Genomic DNA, 27,031 nt, shown 5'->3' with positions numbered 1-27,031 from the left:
TACCTGTTTTGTCAAGCCGGCCTAGCATAACGTTACTATCTTGCCACCCCAGGTCATTTTACAATGGGAAATTTTGTTTTTAATATTTTTGGGGTTTTAAACTTTGTAAGTATGCTTATTTATGGACTTATTTTTACCTCCTCTGCACGATTTTATGGTGCTATCTTGATTATTGCTCTGTACGTCGCCCCGAGTCCCTGTGGGGAGAGGGGGCGACTAATAAGTTCAATAAAATAATAATAATAATAAATTTCTTTTCCTGCCAGGTTATTAGCATCCCCTCAGGAGTAAGCCATCTAAACATCACTCTGTATTTGAGCAGTTCAGTCAATAGGAAATGGTAGTTTCTTCTGTGTTCCCTTATCCGTTTTGATATCTGCTTTAATGTTATGATTTCTTTTTCCTTATAAACCAGAGATTCTTCTCTTGTTTTGCTGTAGACTTCATCTCTTGTTTTTTTTTTCTTGTAAATCTTACATGTATCTCTCTTGGAAGTTTGTGTCTGTGTGCATAGTTTGTATGGACCCTATACACTTCGTCCAGATTGTTTTCTACTTCCTGCTTTGTTTTTTGCAGAAGTTCAGCCAGGAGTTCAGCCTTTTTTGCAGAAGTTCAGCCAGGAGTTCAGCCATTAACTTTGGAAGATCTTCCTCCTTAGCCTCTTCCATTTCTTTGTTTACCGCCATCATTTTACTTTCTGTTTTATCTAGTTTCCTTTTCGTTTGTTCCGTTCTAGCTTCCACTATTTTTATTTTTTTTTGCTCATTTTGTATTATCTTTTACTGCATTGTACCAATTTTATCATCTAGTTTGTGTCTCTCTCCTTTCACCTCCCCCATGACTTTTTGTCATTACCTCCTGCATCTTCATCATTGTCTCCTAAATTGATCTTAGATTCCAAATTCTTATTTCTGTTCATTTAAAACTAGAATTGGAACTTTATATAGAATACCTTAAAGACCTTTATATTTTATACTTTCTGATAATATATATTCTCATAGATACTTATAGATAATACCCAGTGGACATATGTGTATGTGAAAGCAAACATATAGACTTATATAGTATATTTATATAGTATATTTATATATCCTAGATCAGCGATGGCAAACCTTTTTTGGCTCGCGTGCCACAAGGGGGGGAGCGCAGGGTGGTCGTGTGTGGGCGTGCCGCACCCATAATGCAACGTGTGACCCTCCAGTGCGCATGCGTGCACAACGCGCGACCCCCCCCCATTTTTACATGCTTTTTTCGCCCTCCCCAGGCTCCAGAGGCTTTATAGGAGCCAGGGGAGGGCGAAAAGAGCCTCCCCCGCTCTCCCGGAGGCCCTCCGGAGGCTTCAGGGACTGTCCAGAGGCTTCCCTGAAGCCTTCGGAACGCTTAAAACCACCCTCCGAGCAAACCGGAAGTCACTTCCGGTTTGCTCGGAGGGTGGTTTTAAGCGTTCCGAAGGCTTCAGGGACGGTCCCTGAAGCCTCCGGGGGGGGCGGGGGGCTCTTTTCACCCTCCCCAGGCTCCTATAAAGCTTCTGGAGCCTGGGGAAGGCGAAAAATAGCTTTTAAAAAGATGAACTCAGCTGGCCAGCGTGCCCATGCGCGCTGGCCAGCTGACAGGGCAGCGCCTCGCGTGCCCTGACAAATGGCTCCGCGTGCCACTTGTGGCACACGTGCCATAGGTTTGCCATCACTGTCCTAGATATTTTTATAATGTAATCAATTTAATAATCAAGTAAAAAATACATATATTTATTTATGTCACTGCATTGATTGGTTTGCTAGCTGTGCTGAAAAATTTACTGCGCAGGTCACAGTTCTTATCTGCAAGTGATTTAGTGCACCTGCTCCTTCACTTTCTTACTTTTTCTTCTGAACTTCTGTTCGCTTGCCAGGAGGCAGGCACATAGCTCTTGCCAAAATGTAGTTAATTGAGTTAGCACTTTTGTATTTTTATTTTCTTTTATATTAAAATGTTTTTATTAGATCTTGCTTCGGGTTTATTTTCGCTTATTCAAAAGTATGCTACAAGGAATGCCAAGATCCTCACCTCCTTAATTCAGGGCGAAATTCACACCCTAACAAATGGCACCAGAGTTTGGTTGTCTAATTTATGGCTTTTTTTCCTTGTTAGCTACTTCCAAAAGATAAGTGTAATAGGCTAATTAGACAGGATGATTTAATGACTGAGGAACATTTGAATCATTTTCTAAGATGCCTAAAAAAAAAAACAGAAAGATTTCTCTTCAAGACATTCCAAAGGCTTCCTCCCCACTGATGGAGAAACGAAAAGCATTTTATGCTGGCTTCCAAGTTTTCAAATGCCGATAGCTTCAGCAACCAAACTGGATGGAGAATCTGCTGTGGGACAGATCTCAACAAGATGGAGCTGCTGCTCCAGAAGATGAAGCATCCAGACCGAGGTCAGTGATACTCCTTCTGATTATGCATGCTCCCAAAATCTTATTCAGTTTGAAACACTCAACGCTTGGCCAAAGCTCTCGTGGCTGCAGGAATTTCACTCCCACACACAAGGAGATATGTATGATTCTCTCACCTCTGAACAAGATATGGAAAGCTATCGTAATCAAATAGAATTCTTTGAAAATGAGCTATTTCAAGTCAAAAGGGCTTACTCTATGCTCAAGTCAGAGAAGAGAGATTCCCACACTTTTCAAATTTCTGAAAACGCCATCTTGCCTTCTTCTCCAAAGCCTAAGACATACCCCCTGGAGGATATTGTGTCAGGCAAATCAGAACAGAGAGATGTGCACACGTCACAATTGCCACGTGACTTCTTTTGTTCTCCAATATCAAATGCCAAGCAGGCAGAAATATTACAGCCAAGTGATGTGGCTGCAGCGCCATCTCCTGGCAGAAATAATTTACTAAAAATGGCTGACATGCAAGCCAGGATCCAAGAGCGATTCAAATCAATGCAGCAAACTCTCTCATACATGTCACTAGATTACTCAGATAATCAGGCTGCAACGTATCAAATGCCTCCAAAGGCCCAATCTTCAGCATCCATTGATGGTGCACATGCCTTCTCAGATGGAGTACAACAATACTTAATGCAGCAAAGGCAGATACCTGCCCTCCAAGCAAGCCATGTTAATTTTGCTGCCCAAACACCAGCTCCAGCTGTAACACAACCACAGGTTAGATTACAGCGACCCCTGGTGCAACAACCAGCTCCAGCTGTAGGGCAACAGCAAGCATTTCAAATGCACATCTCTCAACAAGCATTCGTTGCTCCTCCATTGACTAGTGAGTCCAAATTAAAGATATCAGGGCAAAATTATAAAGCCTGGGTCAGTGAGATTTCAATTTTGCTTCGCAGAGAAAGTACCCATTGTATGGTGTTTAATTCTCCTGCCCAGCCATGGACTCCTGCAATAAGAGACTTAGACACTAAGGCTTGCACAACATTATTAATGTCCATGGAAACTGAACTGCAGGTTATTTTTTCGCCTAATGCAACAGCCCAACAAATTTGGGCCCATTTGGAAGATTGCTACAGGCCCATTTCAATTGAATCTTCATGTTTGTTCATGTCTGAGTTCCATGGTTCGAAGTTGAAACCTGGTGAACAAATTGGTGGACATTTGACCAAACTGAAAGGAATGAAAAGAGAATTGAGAGAAAGAGGCCATGTTATTGATGATGTTCAAATTATCAGCATTATCATTAACTCATTGAATTATGAATGGAAAGATGCCATTGCAAAGATTAACCATGTACCTATTGCTCAACGCACAGTAGATAATGTTTGCAGGCTATTAATTGAAGAAGGATCATTTATGTTAGTCACACCACATTTACGAGGGCCACCAGCATCAAAAGCTCCAGCTAGACGTCCCTTCCGAGGAAGAGGCTACGTTCCAAGGATGCCAAGATGCTACATCTGCAACCGTATGGGACATGACACCCGGGATTGTCCCCAACGAGTTCCAGCTCCCGTCACATACCAGCCCAGACTCCAGAGGCAGAGGTAGAGGCGGAAGACAAGTCGTCGTGGTCCAAGTCATGATCCACAAGCTCCATTCGCAACATTGACCTTAACCAACAATCCACAACCTGATCCAGAGTACAACAAATGTTTTTTGTGGACTTTGGACAGTGGTGCAGCTTTACACATTACTTACAGAAAGGAACTTTTCACAGAGATGCACGAGCCTGAATCTGATCTTCGGGAACTGTACTCCTTCTCCAACCACCCTTGTAAGGTCATGGGAAAAGGAACTGTTTACGTTGAAGAGCTCGATACATTCATCCCTGATGTTTATTACATACCTTCAGCAACCAGTAATTTGCTTAGTCAGTGTCACTTGTCTAGAGTGTTAAAGTTCCAGGTTCACCACCTCGAGAAAGCAAGTTACATAGTTAAAGATGGAGATATTGTTCCTGAAACCATGCTAATTGGTGGTGTTTTATTACTTAAAGCCAAAGCCTAAACAGCAAGCACAGGCAAGTATGCAAACTCCAAAAAGGGAAAGCACAGGCCCAGAGAGAGTTGGTTCAAGAGAGATCCCATTGCTATTCCAAAGGCTCCTAAAGCCAACAAACAGAAAATAAGGAAGCAGGTTGCTCAGAGCAAGCCTGAGGTTCCTCATGAAACTGTTAATGTTGAAAATTCACTAACTGGTAAACCTTTGCATTCCAGGTGTATCCACAAGTGGCATAGAAGATTGGGGCACGTCAGTTTCCGTGTTCTTAGAAAAATGCCAGAGTTCGCAAAAGGTTTGGATCTAAAGGGGTAAGGTGTTTTTGGATTGTGCAGTTTGCAGGAAAGCTAAATCCAAAGCAGCAGCCATTCCTAAACACACTACACACCTGTCAACACGCATTTTTGATTTGGTACACACTGACATAGTAGGTCCTTTTCCACCAACAATTGGTGGTAAAAAGTATTTTCTAACAATTGTTGATAATCATTCTAGATATGGATTTGTATATCCTATGAGAGAGAAATCTGAGACCTTTCAGATCTTTAAAGACTTTGCAGCATTTTTTTCTACCCAATACCAAGTTCGCATCGCCAGAATCCAGAGTGACCGTGGTGCTGAATTAATGTCTCAGCGTTTCCAGGACTGGATGCGTAAGAATGGAATTCTTCATCAGACATCTGCTCCATACACACCGGCTCATAACGGAGTCACAGAACAAAGACAAGGGGTTCTACAAACCATGATGCGTTGTCTCCTAGAAGATGCCAATCTCAGTAACATATACTGGGGTGAAGCTATCAAATATGCAAATTACATTGTCAACCATACTTGGAGCAGTGTAATAAATCAAACTCCTTTCTTCATGATGTATGGCTACAAGCCTGATCTCAAGAACCTCCATATTTTTGGTTCATACACTATGGTGAACATCCCCTTAGCTCAAAGAAGAAAAGGAGGTCCCGTAGCAAAGAGATTGAGATTTATGGATATTGATGATAATTCAAAATGGAGCAAATTTATTGACCCTAAACATGTAATTGTGATTTCTCAATCTGCTAATTTTGAGGAAGATATTGACTGGTCCAGGATTCATTCTAATGATCCTGGAGTTTATTTTCCTAGAGATGATGTTGCAGATGCCACACAGCCTGATGACCAAGATTCACAGGCAGATATTCCTTCTACCAGTTCTTCACAACCTGATGTTCCGTCTTCGCAAGCTGCAGATGCTGATGCTAGCGACGAAAGTGAGGACGAGGTTGAAGAAGCAGAAGGAGAATGGACTGTTGTTCCGAGACGTTCCAAGAGGGTCACAAAAGGAATCCCTCCACAAAGTTATTTGTGGCAACTGACAAAAACATCCTTGCCTTTGAGTTGCAATGTTACACTTCCTCCTGATACATTTACACAAATCAAGCAGCTTCCTGATTCAGAGCAAGACAAATGGTATGAAGCAATGCAGGATGAAATGGACAGTTTAAAGAAACTTAATGTATTTACACTTGCAAAACTTCCAGCAAACAAAAAAGTCATTGGCACTCAATGGGTCTACGGAATCAAAAGGAAACCGAATGGTGAGTCATTGTACAAAGCCAGACTTGCAGCTCAGGGTTTCGCTCAACGTTATCCTGAGGACTACACAAACACTTACTCACCAACTGTCAGAACTGAGAGTGTAAACATTGCTTTAACCACTGCAACTATTCTTGGTTTAGAAGTTTTCCAGTTTGATGTGGACACGGCTTATCTACATGCTGACCTAGATGAAGAGATCTACGTGAGAGGACGTCCAGGATTCCGACAGCAAGAAGGGGATACCTGGTTCCTGAACAAAAGTCTTTATGGTCTGAAACAGTCAGGTTTAATGTGGTACTTATGTCTTACTGACAAACTAAATTCAACGGGCTTTATTAAGTCCGAAACTGATGAATGTGTGTTCACAAAAAGATCTAACAATGCATATGAGATAATTCTTGTTTATGTTGATGATATTGTTTATATTGGTCCAAATAAGAAAATGAGTGGGATTTTTGCTAAAAGTTTGCAGAGATACTTCACATTGAAATCTTTAGGTCATATTAGCACAAATAATCAAGCAACGAATTTGCGAACACCTAGAAGCAAACAAAGTAATAGCCAAAAGCCAACATGGATTTGTCAAAAACAGATCATGCCAGACTAATCTTATTGCTTTCTTTGATAATGTGACAAAATTAGTGGACCAGAGGAATGCTGTTGATATATTTTACTTGGACTTCAGTAAGGCTTTTGATAAGGTAGACCATAACCTACTACTAGATAAAGTAGAAGAATGTGGGTTAGACAGCATCACCACCAGATGGATTCGTAACTGGCTGACCAACCGCACTCAACGTGTAGTCCTCAATGGAATTGCATCTACATGGAGGGAAGTATACAGTGGAGTACCCCAAGGCTCTGTTTTAGGCCCAGTACTCTTCAACATCTTCATCAATTATTTGGATGAGGGAATAAATGGGGAACTCATCAAATTTGCAGATGACACCAAGCTGGCAGGAATAGCCAACACTCCAGAAGATAGGCTTAAGATACAGAAGGATCTTGACAAACTTGAACATTGGGCACTATCTAATAAAATGAAATTCAATGGTGAAAAGAGTAAGGTTCTACATTTAGGCAACAAAAATGGAATGCACAGGTACAGTATAGGTGGTACCTTGCTCAGTAGTAGTAACTGTGAAAGGGATCTCGGAGTCCTAGTGGACAACCATTTAAATATGAGCCAGCAGTGTGCAGCAGCTGCCAAAAAAGCCAACACAGTCCTAGGCTGCATCAACAGAGGGATAGAATCAAGATCACGTGTTCCAATATCTCAGGGGTTGCCACAAAGAAGAGGGAGTCAAGCTATTCTCCAAAGTACCCGAGGGTAGGACAAGAAGCAATGGGTGGAAACTAATCAAGGAGAGAAGCAACTTAGAACTGAGGAGAAATTTCCTAACAGTTAGAACAATTAATCAGTGGAACAGCTTGCCTCCAGAAGTTGTGAATGCCCCAACACTGGAAGTCTTTAAGAAGATGTTGGATAGCCATTTGTCTGAAACGGTATAGGGTTTCCTGCCTAGGCAGGGGGTTGGACTAGAAGACCTCCAAGGTCCCTTCCAACTCTACTATTGCATTGTATTGTATTGTATTTAGGTGTTCAGATTGACAAAACACAGAAGGGGTTTAGTCTTTCACAAGAGGAGAAAATTGACCACATTCTGCATCATTGCAACATGAAAGATGCTAACACAGCAAAGACACCCATGCAAACAGATTTTCACAACTTAACACATGAACCAAGTCCTGAGTTCGAAGATCAAACACTTTATCGTTCAGTCATAGGGTCACTGTTATACATTAGTAGTTGGACCAGACCCGACATTGCACTTAGTGTTAATCTCTTATCACGACACATAGGTAGGGCAACACAATTTCATTGGACATGCTTTAAGAAGTTATTGAAATACCTGAAACACACTAAACATATGAAGTTATTGCTAGAACGAACACATACTGATTATGCAGAATTATGTTGTTATGCAGATTCTGATTAAGCAAGTGATAAGAAATCACGCAAAAGTACTTCAGGTTACATGATGTTCCTGAATGGTTGTCCTGTTTACTGGCAAGTGAGAAAACAGAGTTTTGTTTCATGTTCATCTACTGAAGCTGAATATGCTTGTGTTTCGGATGCATGTAATTCTCTTACATGGTTTGATGCTTTGATCGCAGATATCTGGACACGTCCGATTCGACCAATCACCGTGATGGAAGATAATGAATCGGTGGTTTATATTTCTGAGTCACATTTCACAGGTTCTAGGTCCAGACACATTGACATTCGTTATCAAAACACAAAGCAATTAGTTAAACAGGGTTTTGTTAAATTGCAATATGTATCTACACATGTTGCTGACATGCTCAACAAAACCAGCTGACCAGTGGGCATGCAGAAACCAGAGGAACATTTTCCCAGTGCGCGCATGCGCACTGGGTGGCTGCTCTTCCAGTTTCCAGCACTCCCACCTGCATGAAGACTAGCTGGCCAACGCACTGGAACCCAGAAGAGCAACAGAAAACAGCTCACATGCCCGGGAAATGGCTCTGCGTGCTACTTCCAGCACACGTGCCATAGATTCGCCATACTGGAAATAAGGGAAGACTATACTGAGGCAACAATTATACTGTATATTTGTCAGAAATTCACTGATGTACAATAAATTTGGTATTTCAAAAATATTTTTTCTTAAAGCCTAAAATATGCAAATAAATACTTATTTGACATTCTTAGCAATGTTATAAAATACTTTAAATTTAACAATATGTTAGTTTTGTTACAGGGCCTTAGCAGAGCAGATACAAAATATGTCTGACTATTCTTCTAACATTTTCTGTCTTTCTTTATAGTTAAATTGGCATTTATTTTTTCAATTGGTCAAACAACTTAGTCCACCCAAAATTTATATAATTTGAATGTGAATATTGTAGTAGCCACAGTTGTTTCTTTCAAATATTTGTGAATTTTGTTTTTGATTCTTTTGTTTTTATGCTTTTAGCCATATATAAGCCACCCAGCATTATTACTACAAGTTGGCAACTATATAAACAATCTAAAATAAATAAAGAGAAATAGGTATTTTGCAATAGTTCAAGAGCTTATCAAATAATTGATAAGAGAATAGGCAAGTAATTGACTTTAATAAACTATTTCCTAGAAATAAAGTGAAAGCAAAATTGCCTTCCCTATGTTGCAGGACTTATAACTGAGATAAGAAAAACAAAGGATCATGAATTTACTATGTCTTATCTGGTAATATCTTTATTTCTATCAAATACTCTCTTCCTTTTAATTGCAAAAATAAGAAAACCATTGTGAGTTATGTAATCCAAAAAAGCTGAAATATGCAAACATATGGATATACTATCATATATAACAGTAATAGTAAACTTTTTTGTAGTTGGGTGCCAAAAATGCGAAGGTGTGCATGCAATAGCATGCATGCGTGCCAGCACCCATAATGCAAAGCGCGTGCCCCCACAAGTGCACACGTGTATAACCACACACACACACACACTCCGCCCCCACACACCTCCAAACTGAGCTTGGTATTTCCTCCAGGGGGGTGGGGGAGGACATTTTCGCCCTCTCCAGGCTCCAGAGGCTTTCCTGAAGCAAAAATGGCCTCCCCTGCGCTCTGGAAGGCTGAAAATAAGTTGGCTGGTGCGCACATGCACACTGGAGCTGATGGCTCCTGTGCCAGCAGATATGGCTCCGCGTGCCACAGGTGGCATGCGTGCCATAGGTTTGCCATCACGGATATATAACATTTCAGAAGCATAGCATTAAAACTATTATTAGGACCCTTATGTATTTTTGCTTAGAACTTCCTTCTATTCATTTATAACTCAAAAGATATTGTTCCCTGAAGAGAGGACCTAATAAAAAATGAATAGATTATGAAAAAGCCAAAGAAAAAATCCATATTCTATGGATGTTTAAACTTAAGCAGAACTCTCTCATAGATTACCAAGAAAGCAGATTTATTTTCACAGTGTACCTGCAGAATCATTGGAACATAATGTTTTCCCTAAGGTTTTTTTAGAACTCATTTATAGCTCTTCCAGGTGTTCTTTGGAAAAGGATATTTTATGAATAAAAACTTTTATATAAGCCTATTATATTATAAAGTGCACCAACTTCAAATGAAAAGGACAAAAACTGAGATATAAAGCGAAATTCATGAGATTCTGATATTAAAATGTCTTCATGGATAATTTGCACTAAATTGAACTAAAAAATTCAAGTGTGATTTCTATCCTGGCCAAACCACAAGCAAACAGTTAATTTTTTTTTAAAAAAGCATCTGATTATCCATGGATTAGTCTGTCCTTCCATCCATCCATCTATCCATCTTTCCTTCTTCTTCCCTTAGATTAGCATGCTCGCTGTAGAATTCTGGGAGTTGAAATCCACATATAACTAAACTACTGAGGTTGAGAAACACTGCTTTAAATCACTTTGTCTTTCCACATTGATACCAAAGAATGTTGCCTCTTACCTTTGTTGTGATTTGCCCCAGATGCTATTTTCCCCCACAGTGTTACAACAAATATTATTATTAGCAGTTTTCCTTTTGTTGCTTTTTGCAAGTATCTTTTATTCATCCTATAGGGAAAAATACACAAAATGAAATTTTTTCGAAATATATTTTTCTGCTTTATAAAAATAGTTAGAATTTTTTTCAAACACATACAAATATTTTATCAGTTACTTGCCAAATACAAAGGAAATTAATCTCTTTAACAGTTCAGTTTAACTAGTTCAGTCCCAGCTGTAGGGGCCACGGGCAAGCAAAGATAGATGGCAGAGTTGCAGTGAGGCAGCCCAGCCAGTCGCTGTCGCTGCCATGCTGCGGTCCCTGTGTGCTTGGCCCCCACGGTCCAACCTTGTCCTCTAGTGAGTCTGCTGCCCACTCAACCACCCCAAATGGGAAGGGCAGGGAGCAGGCTCGCTGAAGGATGAGGTTGGATGGTTGGGGCCAAGAATGCAGGGGCCACATCATGGTAATGACAGCGACTGGCTGGGCTGCCTGACTGCAACCCCATAATCTGTCTTTGCTTGCCCATGGCCACTACAGCTGGACTGGGCAGGTGACCACGTGGCCGCCCGACACATACAGCAAGCCAGATCACGTCCCTCACCCACCATGTCTCTGCCTTCACCTGCTGCTTGGAGGGCCAGCCCAGCAGTTGTAGTGCTCCACCCACACCTGCGCTGCGTGGGTTGAAGAGCCCCAGAGTGTGCCAGCTGAGGGGCCAGTTGGCGGCTGCTGCTGGATGCCACACACCCTGTGCACTCACTTCCTCCTGTGCGCACACTGGGAGGCATCTGGTTGGAGTGGACCGTGGTCAGGGCGGCAGGGACCAGTCCCTCCACATCTCCAGGGTGGCTCCATTGCGGGCCTTGTGCTTGACATGTCTGTTCTAAATGATTCCTCTGTCCCTCATAGCTGGTAAAGATGATATGTGGACTTTTTCCACCTTTGCTATGCTCTTATTTTGCAACCGTTCAGGTTGAGTCTTTGGTGTAGTTGCTCTATTCTCTGGAATATACTCTCAGATGAGTTGATAATCCTAATATTTGCTGTATTTTTAAAAACATTTAAAAATTCTCTTTTGGACAGGCATTGATGACAATACAAACTTATTTGGGGGATTATACATCAGCAGATTCTAAATGTGATGCAGAGTGACTTCAAACCATAAGATGGGCCACAAATAAATTTAATAATAATAATAAATGGCACTCTTCAAATAAATTGGGCCAGCAACTTTACCACATTACCAGAGTACCAGGTTCAAAAAGGTTGGATCTTATGAGAACACAGAATAGTGTTATGGTTTTCAAACAATATTTTTTGTTTTACTTATGTTAGTTTGGTTTATTTAGATTTTTATTTATTGTTTTGTTTGTATTGTGTTCACATTTTTTCAATTCCTATTCTTTTCTGTGTTTCCCCCTTACTTTCTTTTGGGCCCCAAAATAAGCACAAGGGCTTATTTTCAGGGGGTGTCTTATTTTTTCCTATGTATGGGAAAAACCTACTTCTGCTTGCTCACACTGGGACACGCCGTGTAGCACATTAGGGTCGCCACTGCCATGAGGCAGGAAAAATAAACCTGTCCCGCATGTCCTGCACTGGCTTACCTCAACGCCCCCACAGCAAGACCACCTACACCCCGACAACTTCCTCGCTTCTCAGTGGTGGCTCCAGCAACCCCATCCAGCAGGATTCTGTGTGGCTGCCAGTCCACTTCTTCTGCTTACTCACGGCCACAATGGAGCAGGAGGCTGAAGGACGCGCCAGTGCTGTGGCCATGAGGTGGGGTGCGTGGAGCTGCTCCATGTGCCCCACATCAACTTACCTTAGGACCCCTGCAGCCTGGCCATCCATGCTCTGACACCTGTCTTACCTCATGGCTGTGGCACCAGCACACCACTCAGCCTCCTGCTCCATTGCAGCATTGAGCAAGCAGAAGTGGGACAGCAGCTATGTGGACCCTTGTTGCACATGGTTGCAGGTGCTGCCGCCGCGACGTAGTTGTCAAGGTATAGTTGGCCTGGTTGCAGGGCCCCCGATGTAAGCTAATGCGGGGCTCATGGGGTAGCTCCACCATCACCCCGCATCGCCTCTTGGCTGTGGCATCACGAGCAAGCAGATGGAATAGGTGGGCGAGCAGCGGTGCAGGCTCTTAAGCAGGGCTTATTTTGGAGGTAGGGCTTATATTAGGTGCATGTGTAAAAAAACATGCTAGGCTTATTTTTGGGTTAGGTCTTATTTTCAAGGAAAAGGGTATTAAGAAAATAAAATTATTTATAAAAAATCTTTAATAGTTATTTTATAGAAATGCTGTGAGAAATTTATAGAAATGCTGTGAGAAAAAACAATATAATATTTATCTTCTGCAGATGGAAAACATTAATCTAAAATTTAGTAAATGAACTTACTAAAGTAACTTACTAAAGCAAACCAATGAATTAATGGCAGAAATGATATTTTAAACAAGACTGCATAATTGTACACATTGTGCAAAGATATAGAAAAGTCTCTGATGTTGGGAAAAATTGAAGTAAAGGGGAAATGCAGCAGCAAGATGGATGGACTCAGTTACAAGGGTGATAAGTGCTCTTTTGAAAGATCTGGGATATCAGTTTAGGGATAGATCATTATGGAGAAAATCAGAGTGTTTGAAAACATAATTCTTAGCTTTCTAAACATCACTGTTTAAAATATAACAGTAATTCATACTTGATTTTTATGGTGACAAGAGTACAAATAAACCATGCTGTGTATCATTTACCCACATTATGTGATTATTTTATCCCCAATCCATATCCACTTATTTTTAAACAGTAACAAGCAATTGATTCTAATAGTGGCTTTGATACTTCTAGAAATAAGCAAATGATGTCAAATTGCATTCAATACAGTTTTCTTTTCTTTTTTATTTCATTTATATCCTGTATTCCAAATCTGCTCTGCATTCAAGACAACATTTTATAAACAAAATTAGAATATAAAAAGTTAAAATATGAAACTAAAATTCATACTAAGTCCATAACCATGGGACAAAAAAAAGTGTATGCTTAATGCTCTGAGACAAGAGCTAAATGTAATTCATAAGAAAGAGTAGCCCATTGCTATGGAGCAAAGCAAGAAAAGACCATGTCCATGACTGAAAGATGAGGCTCTAAAGTGGGGCATCACTGAAAGGACAACTGTTGCAAATTATAACTGCAATCTTGTTCATAATGCAGTAAGAGATACCCTAGTTATGCCTTGTAATTATGACTCCTCTACAATATTGCATGAACATAGGATACAAATTGAGGAACTGAATCAGCAGCAGGAAGAGATTTCCATTGTAAAACCACTGGCGCACACTTTAGTCTGCTTTTGTAATAAATAAATAATAAATTGCACTTTTCAAATGTGAAAATACTGTAATATGTTAACATTGGAAAAAGTTATGGGAAACTTTACATACTTAATATCAGCAATTTGAGATAAATGTCATATTTAATCTCATTCTATACAAAGGAAATATAAAACTATTTTATTTGAATAATGTGTCATATAATTGGATGCAAAGCTTTGGGGACAATATAGTTTTGTTTAAAAAAAAATCCTGTCTATTTTCAGGACTTGAAGCATACAAAGAGAAAGAATTTCTCATTTCTTCATTTAATACAAGAAACAAATTCTAAGCTCTGAGTCAATTGTTTTATTTTCTGTAAGAACTACAATTTGGCAGCATATGAGAGTCCTAAAACTTAATTGATTGCTTTACAACTGTCTTAAAAAGCAGAGTAATCTTACGAATATATTTTAGAATACATTTCATTGAGAATACTAATTAGTTAGTACAACTGATAACAAAGTGCATTAAAATATAATTGCTAAGATATTTGCACAAATAGACAATCACGGAAATTAAAGCCATAATATTGTTATTTTGTAAATTCAGGTTTCAGTTTAATGGCAGAATCTTAATGTAATAGGGTACGGGAAAACATAATATTCTAATTAATTCCAGAAGGGTATCCATGTAATGTTATCGCAGCAAAAGTCATGTGGTCGCTCCTTGAAAACTAATGAATTGTGACATTAACATTTGTAGACTACAGCCAAATTAAATTTATCTATTACTGGGAGCTCAAACCAACAAGTTGAATATATGCTGCTGCATTAAGACGGCCTCATAGCACCACAAGAACTTGCTAATATACCAACCACTCTGCAGCGCAACATTCTTTCTCACTGAGCAGATTTAGGTGATTTCTGTCATAGCACGAGACTACCTAGATTTCTTATCCCCCATTATGATAATAGGCTTGTCCTAATTAGTATCTGGCTTCAAGCATATAGCAGGATATGCTTGGCTACATATTTTGTCCAATTGGTCTTGGTCTTCTAAAAGCATAGAAACTTTGTATTTCCTGTTTATCAATATATCATTTTCTGGTTAGCTTTGGTCTAATAAATGCCAAAGATCACTGCTGGAGTGGGAAAACAACTAACATTGACTAATTGATCTGGATGGATTTTTTTAATGAGGAATTTTCAATTTTCTCTGTCACTGATACTGCAAGATATCTGGTTGGTCTGTGCAACATGGAAATGTTTGGGTAGTTTTCATTATCATTCCTAAGTGCCCTCTTTCTTCCACTAGAACTCATTCAGCACCTTGATTTACCAGGAAGCTAAGAAGCAGATAGACAGAGTACATATGTAGGAATTCTCATGACTAATCAATGGTACATGGAGTCAGGCCTTTCTTCAAGTTCATTTAAAATACTATGTTAATGAAAACATCAAAAATGCCTTATTTCAGCTTCCATTGCATCGACATAGTGCAGTCCAGAATCTCTTCCATCAATTTGTAAGGTTCATATGAATCATTTATAGCATATGGATTTCGAGAATGTGGCCAAAATGTGAAGCGGGATAATATCTACCACTAGTTTGCTGAACATTTTCTGGTCCATAAATTGGGACTGGTTCCATAGTTAAATGAGTGGTCAACATGGATGTGCCCTTGTGTCTTAATGGAGATGTAATGGTATGTGGGAATGACATTGAGAGACTGGGCCCAGAGATGCTGCATAATCCATAGCTGAATAATCAGCTATCAGGAATAAAATGCACAGAAGATGTTCTTTCTAATTTCCTAGTTATAAAGAGATGGGGAAAACTGTACTTTCAGAATGCAATATTCTGTTAATGTAGCCTTACAATATAATAGAATTACTCATCTGATCTTGTTTTCTGACTGGTCACCTAATAAAGCTGATACCAGTCTTCGCTGGAAAAAAACCTTCTTAAACATAGTACTCACTAATTATAAACATATCTGAAATATTTGATTCTTTGATAAGATGAAATGAAATAAAATATGACCTAAGAACTCCACATGCATCTGAATATAACTGATTTTCTGGATACATTCCTTTGAAGTATCATACAAGCTATGGTACTCAAACAATTTTGGTATATTTGGTTAATAATTGTTGCATGGAGGTAGATGAGATCCCTACTACCTCTCCTGGATCTCTCAATGGCTTTCAGCACCATCAATAATGATATTCTTCTGGATCACGTGGCTGATCGGGCTTCAGGAACACTCTTAATCAGAGGTGGTATTCAGCAGGTTTTGACCAGTTCTGGAGAACCGGTAGCAGAAATGTTGAGTAGTTTGGAGAACCGGTAAATACCACCTCTGACTGGCCCCGCGCCATCTATTCTCTGCCTCCCGAGTCACAGCTGATCGAGAGGAAATGGGGATTTTGCAGTAACCTTCCCCTGGAGTTGGGAGGGAATGGAGATTTTACAGTATCCTTCCCCTGCCAAGCCCAGCAAGACATGCCCAGGCAAGACATGCCACACCCACCAAGCCACACTCACAGAACTGGTAGTAAAAAAAATTGAATCCCACCACTGCTCTTAATGGTAATAGTCCTTCTTTTTGGTTATGTCCAGAGAGATGTGTTGGACACTACTGCTCAACACTAGAACTTTGGCTTAAAGTCTCTCTCATAATTCAATCTTGCTCCATGCATTTGACATCTTTATGAAATTGCTGTAAAAGATCATTCAGTATTATGGAGTAAAGGGGATAACTATTTTGATGATCATTATATTTTAAGCTTCCCACAAATTCTCAGGAACCAGTCAGTACACTTGGGTATTGTTAATCTCAGTAATGAACAGTTAAACAAGCTAAAAGTAAAATCAGACAAGATTGAGGTGCTGTTGATAAGAAAAAAAAATCTGGTCTATGAAATTAAAGTGAAGCTTCTCTATATGCAGTTGTGCTTACTTTGGGAGAACTCTTTAACAATTGCCATTTTGAGGGGAGGATCTTCACGTCGCGGTGAAACAACGGACTTTCCTGGAGCTCCGGGATCGCTGCCGAATTCTGGTCGCCTGGACGGTCCAACTGGATCTAAACCATCCCATAGAGATGATGACAGGTAGGGGTATACCCTGTCGATCCCAGACACACCCGCAAAGTCTCTGGTGATCCGGGAAAAAGCCCCTCTCGCCAGTGACTACGAGTCAATCATTAGGCTGCTGGAACTGCTGACAGCTCCGTAATGCAAGGGCAGGAGAGAAGCATGTCGTTTTGGTGAGAATTTTATTTATTTATTATTGGAGAGAGAACACCCTAAATTTGGAGATTTAATTTAAAATAAAGACTGATGAGAGAGCAAGTGGCGGATTTAAGTAGAAGGTGAAGTAGGCGGGATTGAAACAGAAGAAGGTGCTGTAGGCGGTGTTGATATTAGAGAACTATGAGAACCGAGATCAACTACAGCTATAAATCCTACTTATAAAATATAAACATGGAAGAGAAAAAAATGATTACAATCAATATAAATGGACAACTCAGCAATTAAAAGAAGAATATTTCACAAATTAGAAAAATTAAAATTGGACATAGTCAGTCTACAAGAAGTGCATATTCAAAAACAGTATGAATACTTATTGGTGCAGCCCAAACTTGGGGAAATATTTACTGCATTGGGAAGCTGTAAGAAAAGAGGCGTGATCTTTTACATTAAAGACACAATTCCAGCGAAACAAATTTATACAGATGACGATGGAAGAATCTTGATGGTGGAAATTATGGACAACTCCAAGAAAGTACTTTTAATTGCAATTTATGCTCCTAACGATAAACAAGATGAATTTTATAGAAAACTACACAGGAAAATAATTGATTTGGACTATGCTGACATTTGTATGATGGGAGATTTTAATGGAATTGTAGATCAGAACATGGACTATAAAACACAAAAAACAATAAAGTTAAATAGAAAACCACTCCCAAAATCCTTTTTTAAAATGACAGATGAAATAAATCTAAAAGATGTCTGGAGAGAAAGAAATCCCACAAAAAAACAATATATCTTTTATTCAAATAGACATTTATTGTGTTCCAGAATCGACATGATATGGACTACAACGGAACTGACTTGTAATGTACAGGAACTTGAGATTGAAACAAGTACCTGGGCTGATCACAATCCAATTATAATTAAATGGAAAGGACAAGGGAAAAGTTCTAGATAGACATTAAACAATACTATATTAAAAGAGAAGGATTTTGTACAAAAAATGGAAAAAGAATTGGCTTTCTTCTTCAAAGAAAATAGAAAAGAAGATACGTCGATACAGAACCTCTGGGATACAATGAAGGCCTACACTAGAGGCTTGATAATAGACTACACAAGAAAGAGAAATACAAAGGAAAGACAAATTTTTAAAGGTTTAGAGAATGACTATAAGTCCCTTGAAAAAGAGCTACAGAAATCCCCACAAAAAAGGACATTTAAAAAAAATGGACATAAATAAGCATAAAATGGACCTACTGGAAAAGGAGGAATTAGCACAAAAAATTATAGGTGCTAAACAGAATTACTTTGAAAATGCCAATAAACCAGGTAGATGGCTGGCGTATAAATTGAAAAAAGAGAGAGAATCAAAGAAAATATTGCAATTAAAAGATGACCAAGGGCAAATTTGTCATGGAAACGCAGAGAAGAAGAAAATTATACAAGATTACTATGGTAAGCTGTATTTATTTATTTATTTATATTTGGTGCTTCTAGACCACCCCCTCTCCCAGAAGGGACTCGGGGCGGTGTACAGTCCATAGAGAATATCACAAAATACAATAAAAAAGTTAAATAGTTAAATATGTACAGTTTGGAGGAGGTTAAAATGCAATTAAAAGAACTGTACAAAGCTAATATAAATATAAGTTTTAAATCCCTAAAACAAACACAACAAATTAAAAAAAACCTAAGATAACCAGATAATAATACATTTGCCAGGAGGGACAGTTGTAATTATGCCAGGCCTGCTAATGGGAACAGGTGAGTCTTCAATTTTTGCCGGAAGGAGCGGAGGTCAGAGGTGGTTCTAATGTCGGGGGGAGGTCATTCCAGAGGGTTGGGCCCATCACAGAGAAGGCCCTACTCCTTGGTGTCGCCCGTTGGCATTGCCTAGTGGACGGCACCAGGAGAAGTCCCTCCCTGTGTGAGCGAATTGGCCGCAGGGATGTATGTGGGAGGATGCGATCCCGCAAGTAACTAGGTCCCGTGCCATGGAGCGCTTTAAAGATGGTAATCAGCACCTTGAAACGCACCCGAAAAACCACAGGTAGCCAGTGCAGCTCGCGCAGGAGAGGTGTTACGTGGGAGTACCTTGTACTCCCCATCACAGCCCGCGCGGCTGCGTTCTGAACTAACTGCAGTGTCCGGGCGCGTCCCAAGGGCAGCCCCATGTAGAGAGCGTTGCAGTAATCCAGGCGGGACGTCACCAGCGCATGAGTGACCGTGCGTAGGGCATCCCGGTCCAGTAGGGGGCGCAATTGGCGCACCAGGCGAACCTGGTGGAACGCCCCCCTCGCCACGGCTGCCACATGGTCATCCATTGACAGCCGGGCATCAAGGAGGACACCCAAATTGCGCGCCCGTTCCACAGGGGGCAATTGTTCGCCCCCTATGGCCAGCGATGGAATCAGCTGGCTGAACCGAGGTGCCAGTAGCCACAGCCACTCGGTCTTGGAGGGGTTGAGTTTAAGTCTGTTGTCCCCCATCCAGACCCCGACGGCTTCCAAGCACCGGGACATCACTTCGACAGCCTCGTTGGGGTGGTTTGGGGTTGAAATATACAGCTGAGTATCATCAGCGTAGAGGTGATACTCAACCCCAAAACCACGGATGATCTCACCCAGCGGCTTCACATATGTGTTGAACAGGAGAGGCGAGAGGACCGACCCCTGTGGCACTCCACAAGTGAGTGGCCTCGGGGTCGACCTCTGCCCCCCTGTCAACACACATTGCCTCCGCTCGGAGAGGTAGGAGCCGAACCACCGCAAAACGGTACCTCCGACTCCTATCCCCTCCAACCGGCACAATAGGATACCATGGTCGATGGTATCAAAAGCCGCCGAGAGGTCTAATAGGACCAGGATAGAGGAACAACCTCTATCTCTGGCCCTCCAGAGATCATCAACCAATGCGACCAAGGCTGTCTCTGTGCTGTGCCCAGGTCGGAAGCCGGACTGGCGTGAGTCTAGATACTCGGATTCGTCAAGGTGTCGTGGAAACTGCTGCGCCACCACATTCTCAACAACCTTTGCTAGAAACGGAAGGTTGGAGACTGGACGATAGTTAGCTAGCTCCATTGGGTCGAGTGAAGGCCTCTTAAGCAAGGGCCTCACCACCGCCTCCTTCAAGGCGGTTGGTAAGGATCCCTCACCCAATGAGGCATTTACCAGGCCCAGAAGCCAGCCTCGGGTCACCTCCCAAGATGCCAGTACCAACCAGGAGGGACACGGGTCCATTAAACATGTGGTGGGTCGCAGCCGTCCACGCAACCTATCCAAATCCTCGGGGGCAACAGAATCAAACTCCTCCCAGGATGGTCTCACAAGACTCGCTGTTGGCGGCCCGTCCTGTCCACTGAGGGGGGCCCATCCGCTCCAGATCTGAGCGACTTTATCCTGCAGATATTCCCCAAACTCCTCTGCTCTGCCCTGCAAGGGTGCCCCCTGCGACCTCTGTGACAAGAGGGAGCGGGTCACCCTAAACAGGGCGGCAGGGCGGTTATCCGCGGACGCAATAAGAGCAGCGCAATATCTACGTTTGGCCGCCCTTAATGCCACAAGGTAGGTCCGTAAGTAGGCTCTTACCTGTGTTCGATCAGATTCGGAGCGTGAGGACCTCCACCTGCTCTCTAGACGTCTCCTATGGCGCTTCATCACCCTCAGCTCCTCGGTATACCAAGGAGCCCGGGTGGGTCGCTGCCGCAGGAGAGGTCGCAAAGGCGCAACCCGGTCCAAGGCCCCAGCCGCCGCCCTATTCCAGGCGGCCGCTAGGTCCTCTGACCGAGCGCGGGTCAGGGCTACAGGTAATGGCCCAAGCTCCGTCTGGAACCTATCCGGCTCCATCAGGTGCTTGGGGCGGTACCAGCTTGGACCATCTGGTCCCGCCTCCTCGCGGTGGGGGGTAGCGCCAGGGAAGTCCAGCCGGAGACATGAGTGATCTGACCATGACAGGGGTGTAACAACAAAGTCCCCTATATCCAGATCACTCGTCCACTGCTCAGATACAAAAACAAGGTCCAATGTGTGGCCACCTTCGTGTGTGGGGCCCTGAATTAACTGGGTCAGGCCCATGGCTGTCATGGAAGCCATGAACTCCCGAACCACCTCAGACGCTGCTCCCGTCGACGGCAGGTTGAAATCCCCCATAACCACAAGCCTGGGGATCTCAACCGCCGTCTCCGAGATCAGCTCGAGGAGCTCGGTCAGGGCCGCTGATGTATAGCGAGGAGCCAAGTATACAATCAGCAAACCTAACTGCCTCCCTGGGCCCCATTTCACACCAAGGGACTCACACCCGGATATCTGAGGAACAGTGAACTCCCTCGGCTCTAGACCTTCCCGTATGACTACCGCCACCCCACCACCCTTACCCAGGGCCCGAGGCTGATGGAATGCAGGAAACCCGGTGGGCACATTTCCACGAGGGGTAAACCACCCTCGTGGCCCAACCAGGTCTCCGTTATCCCTGCAAGGTCCAGCTCCCCCTCAGAGATCAGCTCATTAATGAGGGGGGCCTTGTTGGTTACAGACCTTGCATTGCAAAGCATCAGCCGTAGGCCCGGGCTCTGTAGTTCCTGGCCACCTAGGTTGCGGGGGTTGGTACAAACGACCGGGCGTAGCCAACAGCCACGGTCTCCCAACCGACCTTGTAATCTTCTTTTGTCCTCGCATCCCCCCCTCCCCGCGACCGTTGTAATCAAACAACCCTCTGTTGGAATAACTTGTTCCCTCTCCCCCCCCCCACTCCGCTCATTTCCCTCCTGGACTCACCTGTTCATCTGGCACTGGCTTCCCTCCTGGCCTGGTTATCCCCCCCTCCCTTCCCAGAACCCCCTAAAAACAATATAAAACATTTAGCTAAAAAGCCCCTCAGCTTCCTCTTCTTCCACCTCTCGGGGTTCACAAACCCGTCATCAAGGCTGGCCCTTGAGAGAGCCAAGGGCCATACCTGCGAAAGAGGGGCCTCCCGCAGGCGGAGCAGGTCAGACCTCAAATAAATTAAAACATTGTAATAGTCCCAGTAGGGTAGGGGTGCAGATGATGCAAAGTTAGTAGTTAATAGAGTCTCAGTGGAATGGAGGGTAGAAAGTTAATAAATAGAAGAGTCTCAATGGAGGGTAGGGGATATTAGATCCAAACATGATCGCCTTTATGAACAAGAGAATATAGAAGAGGGAGGAGTTAAAAAATATTTACAAGAAACCAACCTTCCCCAGATACCTAAAGAAATTGAGACAATATTAGAAGGCAGAATAACTATGATGGAGTTAACCGAAGCACTTAAAAAACAAAACAACGGAAAGGTCCCAGGCCCGGACGGGCTGCCAGCGGAATTCTACAAGACACTTCAGGAATCGCTGTCCCTTCCATTATTAGAAGTTATGAACGAGGTGATGTCAGAGAGCAGGATAACTAAATCAAGGTCAGAAGCATATATTACACTTCTGCCAAAAGAGGAGGCTGATTTATCACAAATTAAGAACTATAGACCCATCACCTTGTTAAACTCAGTGTCAGGCCTGTAGTTATGTTCCTTTTAGGATCTTTGGCCTGCCACACTTTCTATTAATTTCTTATGCTGTTTCATTAGTGTAGTAGTTGGGAGGGGGGAATAGAAAGGAGTAGGATTGTGGAATGTATTGTTGTCATTCTTTTCTAGAAGCTCAAGGTCATCTTTTGTCTCCGCACCTCGACACCTGACCGGAAGGAGAGAGGTGTAAATGCCAGCGTGGAAGATGATGATTGGAACATGTGATGGATTTGTGGGTGTGGGAATAGGATCGTGAACTTTCAACTGGGTGGAATTCCAGGAAGAGAATCAGAGTTGGAATTCCATAGCACAGTGCCAACATGCCTGTATGATTAAATTGGAACTTTAAGGATGATTCTGCCTTGGTCTCTGATTGATTTCATGCATGGTATTTGGAACGCTGACATTCAGACTATAAGTTATTTGCATCAATATGAGCAGAAAGACTTTAAAACAATACTTAAATAGTTTTATCCACCCTGATCAAAATGGATTTTTACCCAAAAGACAAATTAAAGATAATATGAGAATAATTCTGGACACTTTGGAGTAGTATGAGGCGCACTCCGAAAAACAAATGGCTTTGATGTATTTAGATGCTCAGAAAGCATTTGATAATGTGAATTGGCGATTTATGTTTTTACAACTGGAACAGATGAATTTTGGTAAGAAATTTACCCAAGCCATTCAAACCATATACCACAAACAAACAGCAAAGATAATGATAAATGGAGAATTGACAGATCCTATTGAAATAAAGAAAAGTACACGACAAGGCTGCCCATTATCACCTCTACTTTTTGTTTTAACATTAGAAGTCTTAAATAGAAAGATCAGAAAAGAAAAAGAAATAAAAGGAATGAAAATTTAAAAAGAAGAATATAAACTACAAGCATTTGCAGATGACTTGGTTTTTATTCTTGAGGACCCATTAGAAACAGCACCCAAATTGATAGAAAGAATAGAGAAATATGAAAAGTAGCAGGTTTGAAAATAAATGAAGATAAAATGAAGATTTTGACAAAGAATATACCATCAAGACAAACGGAAGAATTGGCAGAAGACTTGGAGATTCAAGTCACAAACAAGGTCAAATATTTGGGGATATACTTAACTGCAAGATGCAGCACACTTAAAGAAAATAACTATCATACACTTACGCAGCAGATTGCGACTGACTTGATGAAATGGGAAAACCTACAATTATCAATGATAGGGAGAATATCTACAATCAAAATGAACATTACCCAGAATTTTATATGTGTTCCAGACAATTCCAATTTGATTAGGAAAAGACTATTTTGATGAATTAAATAAAATAGTGCTGAAGTTTATTTGGCAAGCAGAAAACGCAAGAATAAAACTAAAATTGTTACAAGATGCTAGAATAAGAGGAGGACTGGGCTTACCTAACTGGGAATTATATTGCCAGGCAACAAGTTTGATGTGGGTTAAGGAGTGGATAACATTAAGGAACTCTAGATTATTGACTGTAAAAGGACATGACTTACTGTTGGGATGGCATGCTTTTTTATAGTATAAGGGAATTAAAACACAGGGTTATTTTAGAAGACATTATTTACGGGAGGCTTTGTTACTGAATTGGGAGAAGATCAAAAGGCAATATTATTTAAAAATCCCAGTCTGCCTATCAACTATTGAAGCTTTCTCATATCCAATAATATACAAAAAGGAATAAACAGTTAGATATGGTGAAATATTGAATGCAGAGGGTGAACTTAAATCTATGTAAGAGTTGAAACAGGAAGGAATAGGAATGAATTGGTTTTCATATGTGCAAATTCAATCTAGATATGATAAAGATCGTAAAACGGAAGGTTTCTATAATAAAATGACTGCATTAGACAAAATTTTGACAGGTACTGATGAAAAAGTAATTAAACTATATGGACACTTACTAGAGGTTAAGTTAAAGGAAGAACAAGTTAAAGAATCTATGATAGCTTGGGGGGGATTTGGGACATGGGATTGAACTAGAGAAATGGCAGAAATTGTGGTCTCAAAATTATAAAATGACAATGTCAACAGCATACAAGGAAAATTTGTATAAGATGTTTTACAGGTGGCACCTACCCCCAACGAGAATAGCAAGAATGTCCAAGAACAAGTTGGAAACGTGTTGGAAATGTCATCCGACACTGGGTTCATATTACCATATGTGGTGGACTTGCATAGAAGCTAAAAGGTACTGGACTAAAATCCACACGTGGTTGGAGAAAATGATACAAAAACACATAGACTTTAAACCCGAGATTTTTTAATTGGGAATCATACCAGAAACATATAGTAAAGATCTGAAATATTTGATTGCAAATGTTTTAATGGCAGCTAGAATTGTATTTGCGAAAAAATGGAAAAATGAGAAAATACCAACACAGGAGGAAGTTATTCGAAAAACAATGGAATGTGCTGAAATGAGTAAATTGACATTCGAAGTTAGAGAACAAGAAGATGAACAATTTTATAAGGTATAAAATATGGGATTTGTTCTACCAGTGGTTTGATTAAAAAAAAATACGGAAATGAAAAATCTTGGAGAAGTCTTTCATATTGTAATAATAGAATGAGATAGGTGATATCATAAAGACATATTATTATTAAATAGATTGATAATGATGCAATGGAATATTGGTATATATATATATATGAATCAAATATCTAGAATATTTTGTTTAAAATGAAGGAATAACAATTGTAGTTGAATATATGATGTACAATGATAACAATGTATCTATGTATATTTGATGGACAATCTGTGATTTTATATACAATTGAAAGTGGTGATGCACAAGTACAAAATGTTGGAGAATTTTTTTCATACTGTAAGAACAATAGAATGATATCAGTGATACCATAAAGACATATTATTACTAAATAGACTAATAATGATGGAATGGAATGTTGGTATATACATGAATCTAACTTCTAGAATATTTGTTTAAAATGAAGGAAAAACAATTGTAAGCTGAACATACGATCAACAATGATAATAATGTACCTATGTATACTTGATGGACAATCTGTGATTATATATATAATTGAAAGCGGTGATGCACAAATGTTTGTAACCAAACGACATGCTCTATGTATATGTAATCGGTGATGTTTTATGTTTCATGTTTTGTTTGTCTTTGTCCAAAAAAATAAAATAAAAAAACTTTAAAAAAACAATTGACATTGAAATATAAATTACAACTTGAATTCAGCTATAGTAACTGTCAAGATTGAAGCTGCTTATGCTACTTTTGAACCTTATCACTTTTCAACTTGCCGAAGAACTGTGGTTGTTCGTAAGAGCATACAACTGCCAAAGTGCTGCAAAATTCATAGTTTCAGGACTTGTTCACAAAGGGTAGGGGGCACTTATCGTGTAACTTTAAATGTTTGCTAAGGAGATTACCACTCTACTCTACTCTAGTACATTGCTGTGTTTCAAACCAGCATTTCTTCACATATGGCATTTAGAAACTGGTTGATCCCGAAATGCAGATCTATTTCTGGCTCAAATATTACTTTTCCAGGGAGTCCTTGACTGCCATAGATTTTCTTTGTATGTTTCCTCTTTCTATAAACCCTGAATTCAGAAAGGAGACGGGTGGCAAATTCGATCGTATCACGTGACATATGAAGACATATTGCAATGTTTTTTGCCTTTGTGGAGCTAAGGTGGGCGTGGCCTGCATACCCTGTGTGTGATGCATCCAGCCGCAGGTTGCCAGTTTGACATTAGTGCAATGTGGCTTCTCAAGTAAAACATTCTTAGCCATGGGATTATCAAGAACTAGAGCAGCAATCCAGAAGTTGGTGTTTCACACAGTTGTCCAGGTATAGCAGGGTCAATTAGGCACAGGGGTGGGTTTCTGACAGTTCTAACCGGTTCAGTAGAAGAGGTTCCACAAATCTACCATACCGGTTAGAACCTGTTCCTCACAGAGCGCCTGCCCTGCTCCCTTCGCTTCCTTCCCCTGCCCGTTCTGTTGCTGCTCGTGGGCAGTAGCTTGTGTGGCGCGGCCGGTCTCCTAGGACCTCCCTGAACTTGCCTAGGAGGCGCGGCCGCCAGCAAAGCACAGAGGCATTCCAGGGCGTTTACCCCCCCTGGTTCCCCACCTCCCTTCCGGGTGAAGTTTTCCAAGGTGGGATTTTCCTCCCATCCCTTGTGCCTGGCTCCCGCTGAGCTCTGGGAAGGAGGAGAAGAGCCTTTGGGGAGTGAGGAGGAGAAGTAGAGAAGAGGAGGAGGCGCGCACGTGGGGCTTTGCCAACTGGGCAACCGACGGAGGCAGGAAGGTTCTCGGGACCACTGAGAACCTTCCTAACTCCACTGGACTTTGCGCTCT

General features: G+C 41.3%; 1 protein-coding gene across 7 annotated transcripts in view; it reads right to left on the bottom strand.

Annotated features, from left to right (window-relative positions):
- Positions 1-27,031, bottom strand: part of TAFA2 (TAFA chemokine like family member 2) — a 260,303-nt gene that overhangs the window by 94,135 nt on the left and 139,137 nt on the right. For all 7 annotated transcript variants that reach the window (XM_081956695.1, XM_081956696.1, XM_081956691.1 and 4 more), the window contains exon 2: positions 10,525-10,631. In XM_081956695.1, the coding sequence (XP_081812821.1) occupies positions 10,525-10,630 (106 nt within the window). In that variant the 5' untranslated portion in view covers position 10,631. The remainder of the gene's footprint in view (positions 1-10,524; positions 10,632-27,031) is intronic.

This window comes from Natrix helvetica (assembly GCF_964273705.1).
Source record: "Natrix helvetica genome assembly, chromosome: 6".
Classification (NCBI taxonomy): Eukaryota; Metazoa; Chordata; class Lepidosauria; order Squamata; family Natricidae; genus Natrix; species Natrix helvetica.
This window is presented reverse-complemented; position numbering and strand designations above follow the sequence as displayed.